The 12,890-nt window shown below is 35.9% G+C and overlaps 1 protein-coding gene across 4 annotated transcripts in view; it reads right to left on the bottom strand.

Annotated features, from left to right (window-relative positions):
* The window catches only part of eda (ectodysplasin A), a 92,487-nt gene that overhangs the window by 21,920 nt on the left and 57,677 nt on the right, over positions 1-12,890 (bottom strand). For all 4 annotated transcript variants that reach the window (XM_088596803.1, XM_088596806.1, XM_088596805.1 and 1 more), the window contains exon 2: positions 4,665-4,770. In XM_088596803.1, coding sequence (XP_088452929.1) covers positions 4,665-4,770 — 106 coding nt within the window. The remainder of the gene's footprint in view (positions 1-4,664; positions 4,771-12,890) is intronic.

Genomic DNA, 12,890 nt, shown 5'->3' with positions numbered 1-12,890 from the left:
TATTTTAAATCAGACTAGCATTTCAATCTGGCATGCACAAGTAAAGGAGTTTCATCTCCTAGCCAAGAATTTCTTGATGTATTTCAGATATTGCATTTCCTTTGTAATCTGCTGTACTAGAGTTGTATGCATCTGTTAGCACTATGGTAGCTTTTTTATTCTTCTTCCCCTGACACCCATATGAAATACCAAAAACATCTTACTGGTTATCAGGGTTTGGCAATTACACTGACATCTCAGAGGCAGCAGTGTAAAGTCCTGCTGTAACCTGCACATTTATTTCCCTAGATGAATTTATGGAAGTAGACATCACCATGATTTACAGCTTCACTGCAGTTTGCATCTTTAATTGAACAATTTAGCTTTGGGATAACCTCATCAGAGTACGTTCTTCTAAATCTGAAAATGAAACTGTGATAGACTTATGACAGTGTAAATGCATCTGAAGAAGGCTCATAATTACTGGATGTCAACAGCTATTGATAATATCATGAGGGTAATTTCTATCATTACTCTCGAAATCCAGATTTAGAAAACCTTCTTCATGACATTTGGAAATAATACGCACAGGCCAGTAGTTTCAAATATCCAAAAATGTCAGTCCCATTAATATAAATCTCAGGTTTGTGCTTGCCACAATGAATATTTTTCCCTCTCTCTTGAAGCGGACAAGAACATTAAACACAGACTTAATAGGATAATTTCAAATATGTCCGACAGATTCTTGAAATTTTCACAGATACAGATTTGCTTCTTATCCATCTTAAAAACTTGACATGAGGGTAGGTCTTCCTTCTGTGATAATGAGAAATATACCTCAGAAGCCGAAGATTAGCGTGTTATTCATTTCACTTTGCTTGGGTGGCAGTGACTGTAAGCAAAACTCTTATGCCAGTAAACATCTGAATTGCCAACCCATTAAACTCTGAAAACAAACCGACAATATATGGGGGATTAAACACTGTAATTTTGCAAAATCATGTTTTAAAGTCTTCTAAAATTTGTGAAAAAGAGAGGAATACACGTGTAGTAGTAAAAGGAACAGCAGCAGCAATGCACAATTTACTTTTGCATTATGTACACAAAATATTTTTTGTCGCACAAGGAAAATGTTCTTTTTTCATTAGTTCTTGAAACAGAAACCATGGAAACATGAAGTATAGGAGACTATCTGACAGCTTGGCTGTAAGAGGGAATAGATATTTCCTTCGCAATAAACAAATACTAAACTCTTTTCTCATTATCACAACTGAATAATGAATAGCTGAATAACAATATTACAACTGAATTCATGTCAATACTCTGGAGGATTAAAAATCTTTTTAGAAATTGCAAATGCAGTGGTTCTGCCAAACTATCATTTTATGGTGCCTTATTTAAAAAAAAACGTCTTCCAATTGGAAACAAGCTTTATTTTAAACAGTGATACAACTAATCACATACTTATATTTTATAGTATGTCCTTTGACATCATAGAGTGCATAAAAATTTTGTAATTATCATATCAATGACATTCTGGATTATTGCCTGATCCATATTTATGAAAATGTACATATGTTTCTACTCCACCTCTTACGTTATACCTAGTAAAGATTACCTTACCTATGGATAAGGTTCTAGGATACATTCCTAGGGAAGAAACTATTCCTAATTATGTCACTGTCTAGGAAAAAAAACAGTTCTGGAAGTCTATTTTGTTGAATTGTGTAAACGTGGCCTCTAATGTAGCCCTGTCTGTTCAGCCTTCCATTCATAAACACTAGGCTACTGGAAGCCATTCTTGCAGAATCACTTTATCTTAAAGTGGAAGAACAGAAGATATGGCTTCTTCTGCACTCGGCATGGCAGACTCCCACCCTGCATGCCTTCAAACATGTAAATCAGGAGGCACAAATTTTTTAATGCCCAGAGCCACCGCGACTACATTTGGCTTGTAAAGAAGAATCTCAACAGATATGACAGCTTCTCAAGTTCACACAGTGCATAGTAACAAAGCACGCGCCACCAGAATCAAGGGTGCACAGGCCATGGGCGTATCACAGACTGCGCTAACAAAAGAAAAAAAGAAGCAGAGTGATTCACTCTAACAAACAGCAGAGGCATTCATGCAGATGCTTTCGGATATCCAATGAAAAAACCCTGCAGCTGTACTCCACTCAGGCAGGCAGCTGGAGTGTTGTCAAGTTTTTTTTTTTAAACTGGTTAAAGGCACTTTGCTTCCCAACAGAAAATGGTATTATGGGACTGTATGGCTGGGTATACTGATAGCATCACATCTAAAGAAACAGTTGATGACTTACTTAACATTAAGACAATGGCAGGTAAACCACGAAAATGTATTCACCTGGATTTCAGTCTTGCACCTAAAAATATTTCAGCTTTATCACCTTTGGCACTTAACATACTTTAAGTACTTTGCACTTTGGCAATGTATTCTATGCATCTTTGACACATATTATGAAAATGTATGTGTCTGTTACAAGCCACATTAATTCCATATTAATGAACTATTCTGTGTGAAAAAAAAGACTTCAGTTTTTTGCTACTATTTATTTATAGCAAGCATTCTGTTTTATTTCTCCCCTTCCAAACCATTACCACAAGGTGAAACTTCATCAAATGTAGGTAATAAGATGCGTATGAGCAATGAAACCCTCCTTTGAGATACATTACAGAACCAGATCTTTTGCAGTGTTCAGCTTGATATCTGTCTATTGTGATTTGGGAAGTACTCAATCAGGGAGACAATCCCAAAGGATATTGCTTCCTAGCCAAATGGTGCTGACATTTATAGTTATTCCGCCCCACACTTGACTCCTCATGGTCTCTGAACATGTTCAGTTACAAAACAGTTGCAAACGAGTGCTATGAAACACACTTTTAACAGTCCATCTACTTCGAATGTTTTAACAGAGTGCTAAGTTGAAAAAACTCATCTGGTATTATTCAAATAAATACCCCTAAGGCCTAATAACACTGTTTTACTTGGACTGAAAGTGTTTGTCAGTCTCCTTTAATAACATACACATGCAACTTTTCATGATGTGTGCAGATCTGAGAAAGCAGCAGATAATGGACTCGTGATAGCTTTCTCAGCTTTGGCTGAAACATCACTGATTATACTCTCATTCTGCTTGAGGAGAGTCTCTTACACAAACGTTTAACATTTACCATTCCACTGGTCATAGGTTATAAATTGGAACAAAATCAATACACGTGCAAAGATAACACTGGAAGTACATGAAAGGAGTGCCATTGTCCTTAGTAGAGCTAAGATATTCTGACCAGTTTCAACAGCTGAGAAACTTTACTTTACTTTGCAAAAGTAAAGCATGACTCAACTGTCATGAAAGACTTCTAAAAAGCTGTTAAGCAAAACCTGCCTAGTGCCAGAGAACACCATTCTCATTTCAAATAACCATTAAAGTGTTTGCACCATTGTGTCAAGAAGGGGTTGCTCCTCCAACATGACCACCTGTAGAGCCATTCATCATTTGACATGCTGCAAGCTATACAGCACATGACAGGATATAGCACCAACTGTAGGAGAGGTGTATCTCTCATTGATGTCACTGCAAGCTTGCAGATGCTTAGTATATCATAGGAGTTGCTTTTAGACACAAGAGACACTTTGTAGAAATGTCTATGTTTATGTGGGTATGTTTCCAAACAGTTATTTCTTAGGTAGCCAACAGTTGTTAGCCTGGTTTAATTATTTAGAGATGTTTTAGTTGACTGTTATTCAGTGAGTGTGTTCAGTCATTTGCTTTGTTATAATATGGAACAGTAGTAATCGGTCAACTGCTTTATAAGGATGAGGTGAATCTCACATGAGAGAACATCTGAGAAAATGAACACAAAGAATCATCAAGAATAAAGCAGCTAGGAAGAGTTCAGCAGAGCTAGTCAAGTGTTTAATCATAAAATAAATCAATCTGAAAGATTTTAGTAAATAATTGTGGCTTTCAGAGCAATTTATTATAGAAGGATGGAATGGCTTAAAAGTATGTTTTCTGTACTACGGTTGTAGAATATTCCAATTGCTTTATGAGGTCATAATTTTAAAATGAAATACTTTTTGCAACAAGGGATAAATACACAATTATAAAAAGGAAGTGGCTCCAACTGAACAAGTTTTAATGGACTATTTGGACAAAACAAATATAATTATAAACTTTCCCAATATGGATTACCATTTTTCTGTCTTTTTGGTGATATTTTCTCCAGACTACGCCACAAGAATAATCAAGCAAAGACGACTTACTGATGAAACCGTGGATGGAGTAAGTATTTGAATGCATTCTGTTTCTTCAGGAGGAATGAAATGTTTATAAATATTTGTGTACATTGTTGAAAAGCCTCATTAATAATTATTTCTAGTAATATGGCTTTTCATATTAACCTATAAGTACTCGATTTACTGCCCTCTCCCATTGTTCCTTATTTATTTTCTTACGTAGCATTAATATGGTTGACTTTGAACATCTTGGTTGATAGATACAAAGTCCTGTGTCAACTCTGAATCACTGCTTGAGACTCCCAGTCACTAGTTGCTACTGCATTGATCCAGGCTAGAACCTCAAATATCACAGAGCTTAATCTGTACTTGAATTATAGCACATCAAATTTCAGACTTCAATAAACAAAACTTTAAAGGCACATACCTGTTTCAGGTCGTTTACTTGGACTTCTTTTAACTCGGTGAATTACCCTTTTATTTTCTTCTGTGCTGTGAGAACTGTCTTCGCTGATGAATACATTTGACGCAACCTGTTTAAGAATAAATAGGGAAATATATTACTTGTCAAAATGTCCCATTCTAGAGTCTGATCCTAGCCCTTTTAAGCTCTTCTCTTGTTTAGTTCTAAGAAGAACTAATCCTTATAAGCACCAAATACCTGGGACCTCTATTGGTTAGAAAAAGAAACTCAAAAATGCACAAAAAAACTGCAACATATCAACATCTGCTTAGGATGGTATGTAATATGAACCCAGTTAGATAGAAATGTTTGCATCTACCTGCTTACAACTCAGTCAGTTTGACAAATAATATATAAAAATAAATCCACTAGTTTTTAGACTTAAAATCGGACTCAGGGCATTTATTGTGAAATACTTTCCAGTAATGGAACATTTGACATATATGATGTACGAAATGTTGACTAAAAGACTAAAGGAATGCATAATGATGTGATCAACGTTACTGTGCTTTCAGCTGGGCACATGTTTCTGATTGCAGAGACTCCAAAGATAATGATCAGGAATATTTGTAGGCAGTCTTCAGGAATGATGCTGTTTCCTTGATTGCTTTTGTGTGCTGAATGGAAGTGCAGATGTGTTGTTGAATATGTAATAAAATATACAGATTTTACTCCATGATCAGCAGTTGCCTCTGATTACAAGCCCATCCAGTGAATTCCGACACCACATATTCGGTACACAACTTCCGATATTACAAGAAAAGAAAGAGGTACTATACTTTTAGAGGTACTATACAGTATTTATCGCCAGCAGCCATATCACTCTGCAACTCACAACTGGCAACCCACTGAAGCTAAGCAGGTGTGAGCCTGGTCAGTACCTGGATGAGAGACCTCCTGGGAAAAACTAAGGTTGCTGCTGGAAGAGGTGTTAGTGGAGCCAGCAGGGGGCGCTCACCCTGCGGTCCATGTGGGTCCTAATGCCCCAGTATAGTGACAGGGACACTATACTGTTAACAGGCGCCGTCCTTCGGATGAGACGTAAAACCGAGGTCCTGACTCTCTGTGGTCATTAAAAATCCCAGGGCGTTTCTTGAAAAGAGTAGGGGTGTAACCCCAGCGTCCTGGCCAAATTTCCCATTGGCCCTTACCAATCATGGCCTCCTAATAATCCCCTAATAATGAATTGGCTACATTACTCTGCTCTGAGTGTTCTGGCGCACTATGGCTGCCGTCGCATCATCCAGGTGGATGCTGCACATTGGTGGTGGTGGAGGGGAGTCCCCATTACCTGTAAATTGCTTTGAGTGGAGTGTCCAAGTGTAAGCAAAATCTTAAGATTATTAAATCTGTAAGCAAGTACTTGGTAGGTACCAGGGTTTGAACAGCCCTAAAACACATTGCTTAAACCACCAGCAGCCACTAGAGTGCGAAAAATCATTGGCATTGGCAGTGAACTATTAATACTAACTGTAAATATTTCCAATTATTATATTTGGTTGCTGAAATCTAGAATTTTAATGTCATATTCATAGAAATAAATCCATCACCACTCTACAGATTTCCTTTGAATAAATAACCTAAAATTTATAAATGCCTTATTGCACAAAGCTATATTTTTTTTCTCTACAATTTATTGCTTTGTTTTTATGCTTTTCAAACACTGGAGCGCTACGGTTCCATTCTCATGGCAGTAATTATTAATTAAAATATGCCAAAAACCGTATTGCAGAAATGTGTGTATTTGGTAGATCTAGCAAAACTGAGGTGACTACGGGAGAAAATAGTAGAAAACATAGGACAGACAGTTAAGGAAAATAAATGAACTGTATTATTTCTCAGCATATTTAAGAAGTATTTTTGATACTATATACATTTAGAGTTTCATTTGTGTACCTTTTTTTGTTCAACACTTGTACTTGAAGGAAACGCCTGCGCTGATGAACTCAGTGATCTTATTATTTGACACTTTTCCCCCATTTTTTGTTATTGTGAATGCTGATTAAACAAAGATAATTTGTACACTGTTCGATATCCTGCCAAAAAAAGATGCAATGACTAAAGGCCGGCTACCACGTTCAAGGACAAGTTTCCCTTTTGTTCAGATCAATGCTGAGGTAACAGATCTTGTAACATGAGCAAATTTCGTCTACGTTTTCTTATTTTAGAGACTCATGCTCGCCTTGGATTTCACCTTTTGATAAACAGCTCAATATTTATTGTTGCTTATATGACATAGGTGTAGAGAATATCCATTAATAGGCCATAGTTCCGGTCTCCTTTTAAAAGTAAAGAATGAATCGCTACTTGGCCTGATTAAAGGATCTTATGCTGTCTGACAAAGGTCTACCTTTTCTTTGGGGAAGGTAAGCTATGTATTAAATGTAAAGTTGTTCCACAGTGGAAATTTATTAGAAACAGAATTAAAAATCGACATTTTGGCTTCATTGTGAACTTCTGTAAAAGGGCCTTGCAGCTCACTTTGAAGAGTAGACTATAGTTTTAGACACATTTACAGTATGAACAACTCATGAGTCTATAAATACTCATAATGCTTTTCTGTTTCCGCCCACCCTCAAACTTTCTTACATTCAATTCTCATTTAGGGACTTGTTTAGTACTACTGCTAATAATAATAAGGACACATCCACAGTAGTTTATCATTTCATTGCTTTCCAAGAAATCATGATTACATGAGCATACAGTAGCTTCTGTCTGGAGCATCTCATTTTTTTACCTCTCTTACAGTGCTGTGTCATTAGAAACAAAACAAAAAAAGTAAACCAAGTGAAACACTTCTGGTCATTTCCTTGCTGTCCTCAAAAGACAACCAAGAACAAACTGTTTGATACTGTACTTGCACAGGAACACAGATAGAGTTAATTTATTGTCTGTAAAGACAATAGCTTTAGGTTATAAGTCTTCAGGAAACAAACCCAAAAAAATGTACTCAACAGAGAAAAAGTATTCAGAAGAAACAAAATCTGGCAGCAGATATTTTATGACACACGGCAATGAAACAAACTTTACATAGTTCTCAAAGCAGTCACCAGAAACCAGGCCTTAACTTAAAACACTAATATAATACTTTAATAATGCCCTAAAAAAGGGTTTCCTTGTCTGAAATAATCCTGATAGTCAGGAAGGCAGTATTGTTACTTATGATGGTTTGAAAAAAAATCAAAGCGCTGCCAGCCATTAACAATGTAGCACCACCCATGATCTTATGCCAAGTTCTTCATTGTTGTGGCACCCCAGAGTGTTACAGCAGCTCTACATTCTTTTTGGATTATATACTCGCAAGGTCTTCTTTGGTATGGCTAATTTGAAGCAAAAGCTAAAAGTTCCTCATCAAACTAGTCTATTCTATTAGCTAGTCTAGTGCCCTTTTTGAAAGGCATTACATCTATAAAACTTTTGATCTTCCACAGGGGGAAGGGTGACAATGTGATCTATAATTTAGGTTCTAATTCCACAGTCACAGGCTAGAGAACTTTCCATGCACCATTTATGCATTAGGTAACTGCATCAACAATAAAATTCATATTTGACAGACAGAGAGAACTTTCCAAAGGGCTCTCTTCATGGTAAGGTCAGAAATTACATGTTCTGGATGGTATTTTCAAACCTATGCCTTTCTTCTGGAGTCTTCTCTGCTGAGGCTTGAAAGCTGATGAGTTTACATTCATTAAGGCTTATTTGAGACCATGTAGTGACCTTGGGCTTTTCTAGATCACAGTGGATTAGGACATCTATATTTTTACTAATTTTGATTAATCTCTACTGAATAAAGTTACTGCATTCCAAAACCTGCCAGGATATTTGCCAGTACCAGTAGCCATTGGATATGTGTAGCTTTCAAGGTTCCAGTCTGGTTTGCTTAATTGAACAGCTAAGCCCATTAAGCTATCGTATAATCAATATCTGCATGTGTGTCAGAGTTGACATTATGTGTACACCATGTGTTTGCATATCAGAAATCATACTTTTGTATGTATTTCTGAATACATATGCAAATACAATGCAACAAATTCTGCATATACTATGTGCCATGCAGAAGTATCATGGTAACCTATAGAGGCCTATTTTGCTAAACTCTATGATTAACATCTTCTTTAAACTGAATATTTTATTCAAAATCTTAATGCCCAAAATGAGTGCTTTTATGGTTAATGTAAGTTACAGTAAATTTCTGCAAAAACTAAAAGAAAAATACTGAAATATGTTACATAATGATCCACACTTGTAAACTCAATAATTGGTGGAAGCACCTTGGGCAACAATTACAGACACAACCCTTTTTGGGAGAGTCTCTACCATCTTTACAAACCGGTTTGGTGCGATTTTTAGCCATTGTTCTTAGCAGATTTGTTCAAGCTCTCTCTGCTTGGGGTTCACTTAAGGACAGCAGTTTTCAACCCTTTCCAAAGATTCTTATTGGAATTCTAGGAAGGAATTTAACTAGGCCATTCAATGACATTCAGTTCCTTAGTTTTAAAGCCGTGTAGCTCTAGTCTTGTTCTTTGGATTACTGTTCTGCTAAATGGTTTGATGGTTTGCATTGTATTTTAATGTCTTTAACTGTTGGACACAGGACTTCCTGTTGATTCTGTCTATGGTTGGCTCAGCCTATTTTTCCTCCAGTCCTAACAAGATTTTCAGTCCATGCTGAGGAGAACCATCCAATAGCATAATGCGTTATGTTGAGATGGTGCTGACTGGGAGATGTGGTGTGTTGGGTCTGTCCAAACATCATACTTACAGTACAACTTACAATGGACCACAACACCTTTTGTCATATCTGTGCAGAATCACTCAGGTGCTTTGCTACAAACTTCATGTGGGATTTGAGATATTGAATCCACATTGAACAAGTATGTGCAAACTTTGGCAGCCAGAATCCTGACCAGGTGTTGTAAATGTAATCATATTACTCCTGTCCTGGAGTCCTTGCACTGGCTTCCTGTCTCCTACTTCCCACCTCGCAACCTATGCTCTTCTTATTTTGGTCTCTTATCTGTCTCCGATGCCCATCTACACTCCATGGGTGACAGGCCTTCTCCTGTTATGCCTCAAAGCTCTGGAATTCTATCTCTAAGGAGATCAGAGAGTCACCTTCCCTGAGCTTTTTCAAATCTAATCTCACAACTTCCTTCTCTAGAAGGACCTTTACTTAACTGGTTCTGTTATATACCCCTTTGCCCCTACTGTATTCTGTACCTCCTTCTACTATCTCCTCTCATCTACTATCTCCTCTCATTGTGTATTTTCATTGTGTATATATTGTGTATTTTTTGTTGTTGTTGCTCTGTAAAGTGCTTTGAGAAGCCACCTTTAAAGGTTCTATATAAAAAGTTTTATTATTATTATTATTTTGAATGCGACTCAGTCTTTGCTTGAAATTCACTAACTAACCAAGGAATCTCAGTGACATGTATTCCTGAAATAAGGAGAACCACTATTATAGCACACAGAGGCCACTCAAACTAACTATGTAGCTTATTAAGGTACCTCAATGTGTACCTCAATTAATTTTCCACAACAAAAGGGTAAAAGTTTAAATTCTTATGCAATTATGAGTTTTCATCTTTCTTTCATATTATCTTTTTACTTCATTTTTGATTTTTGCTTTGAGTGTTTGGAGTAGGTCGTGTATATTAATTGCTTTTTCAAAGTGCCACGCTTGCATGCTTCATAATTTATTTTTGCAATGTCTGCTAAGATGTAGTTTATGTAACAAAACATACAGGAGTGTAGAATCAATTGTCACACCATGTGGTTAAACTAAAAACGTAGTACACTTGGGTTCATGTAGTATGAAAGCGGACAAGAATGAAAAATAAAAGTAAGATCATGTAAATAACACGCAGATTAAATATACAAAACCTTTTCAACAAATTCCAGTTCATAAATCACACTATCATTATTAAAATGATTTGTGGGCTAAGATGTAGATATTCAAAACCCTAATTTTGTATTCTAAATCTTAGCATCAAGAATTCAAGTCATATAAAATCTCTTATGGAGCAACGTAAGTAAGCTGGGAATTCTCCTTGTTCTTTTCTGGAATCTCAGAGTTTATAGTTAGTCCTGCACCTGTCTAATATTAAAGCAGGGCATGACAATAGAGGAAAAGAAAGGCCCTGAGTTTGTTTTGTTTATTAGTGTTTCTTTGATGTATCAGCCAGAAACTAAAGGGAGAATAACGCCAAACTCCAGCTAACCTGACAAGCACTCATTACTGGCCAAAGAAAGCACTGGTTCTGAACTATCTCTCATGAAGAAGTAGTTTATTGAATCTCAGATGACTATACCATTTGGTATAGTTAAGATAACAAAACAGTGTATACACTTAATGTATTGATTTCTAATAGTTTATTGATATTTTGATCTATATTAATTTATCCAAGCTTATGTTTGCTTTTATGTCAATAAAGTTAATCAGTTCAGTTGTAGAGAGCATTTTCATTTTTCCATTTATTTAGAGTAATATTTTGTACTTGTAGATTTGTTCTTTAGTGCAAATGACATATTGCATTTTATAACACAAAACATAACATTAAGTTCAGGAAACAGCAGCTTCAAATACCAAAAGTCTGTCTTACTGTTGTACCAACAATTATTGACAGTCCTCAGATGTTAATTAAAGGTTTTCTATGACCCATCACCAATCCCTATGTAGGAACTCCCTTGTAAAATAAAGCCATGGAAACTATCAATCATTTCTGGCTATCTAAACTCCAATCAAAGTCTAAAAGATAATATGCATATCTGTAACATGATACTGGAGTCACCTTAGGCAGCTTCAAGTAAACTTGTTCAACAAGACCACTGGATTAATTTAATAAAGCAATTCCTGCTTTCAGACTGTCAAACATAGAGACTTGTAAAAGTACTGAATTTCATGATGGGGAGATTAAAAACTCAGGTTTCACAGAGCATGACAGGAGCATGCACTCTCTGAGTAAATATCACATTACTGTACAAATAGTTAAATGAATATTTCTTTTAAGGCCACTTTTTAGGTAATGGCTTTGTTTTACCAGGTTTGTAAGATCTTTGCACACTATAATAAACAGTTTTGGAACAATAAAATAATTAGCTTTGGCCAAGAACAAATACAGTATAAAATGAAAAAGGTTTGCCATGCTTGTAAAGAATTGCAAAGATCCCAATGTTTTTATTACTCATACTGTCTACTAAATAACTACAAATTATTCAAAGAAAAGCAAACACGACCAGGAGCTGTGGTGAATGGCACCTATTTTTAAGGCTTAATAAATAACTGGTTTAAAAATCTTTAATATCATTTTAATATATGTCTTTTCAGTCAAGGTCAAAAACACATCACTTTGACAGCATCTCAAAAATAATCACCAGCCCCCTCCCTCTCACACACTGATAGCAGGTGACAGGTGACAGGTGACAGATTTAGTGCATATTTAGACTGGGAGATTTACATTTGCAGTGAGGATGCAAGCATGAAGCCTCCGATACTTATTTCACAAGTGATACACTCGCTCAAGGGATTAATTTTAACTGTGAAATTGTATCATGAACTACAAGGCATTTGCAAGAGACACTGCTGTGCTGACATATGGAATAAAGCTTCTAATGCCAATCTATTAGAAGAGGAAATATACATCTAAATCGAAAGGCCATGATATAAAGAACACTATAATGCCAAAATTAAACCACAGCTATAATCACAATAAAAATCATGAAATAGCTAGAGGTACTTTTAAAGGGTTGTAAATCTATAAACTCAGAAATGATCTTCCTCAAGATTAAATAGTTTTAAACATATAAGATACCTAATACTATTTAGCTTTCATTTGTATTGTAGGGGAATAACAATATTATATTATGATACAATATCATAAATTAGATATTATAATCATATATCAGATTTAACATCAGATTCAGCTTCCTACACTTAGGATACTGGATAAAAACATTAAACAGTACCTGAAAAGTCCACTACTTTCCTTCCTATTGCCAGTTTAGAAAAGAAATTGAAATGTATAAATAAAACCAAACCATTGCCTATTTGTCCTGCTTGATAAAACCACTGTCAATAGCTACTTAATTGTATCTAGATCTTTTACCGTCTGAAAGGAATCTAAAGTTTTTATCACAAGAAGGACCCATTTCATCCAGCATTCAAGTACTCAATTTTAATCTGGGTGG

This window comes from Lepisosteus platostomus, chromosome 10 (genome assembly GCF_059453375.1).
Source record: "Lepisosteus platostomus isolate fLepPlt1 chromosome 10, fLepPlt1.hap1, whole genome shotgun sequence".
Lineage (NCBI taxonomy): Eukaryota > Metazoa > Chordata > Actinopteri > Semionotiformes > Lepisosteidae > Lepisosteus > Lepisosteus platostomus.
This window is presented reverse-complemented; position numbering and strand designations above follow the sequence as displayed.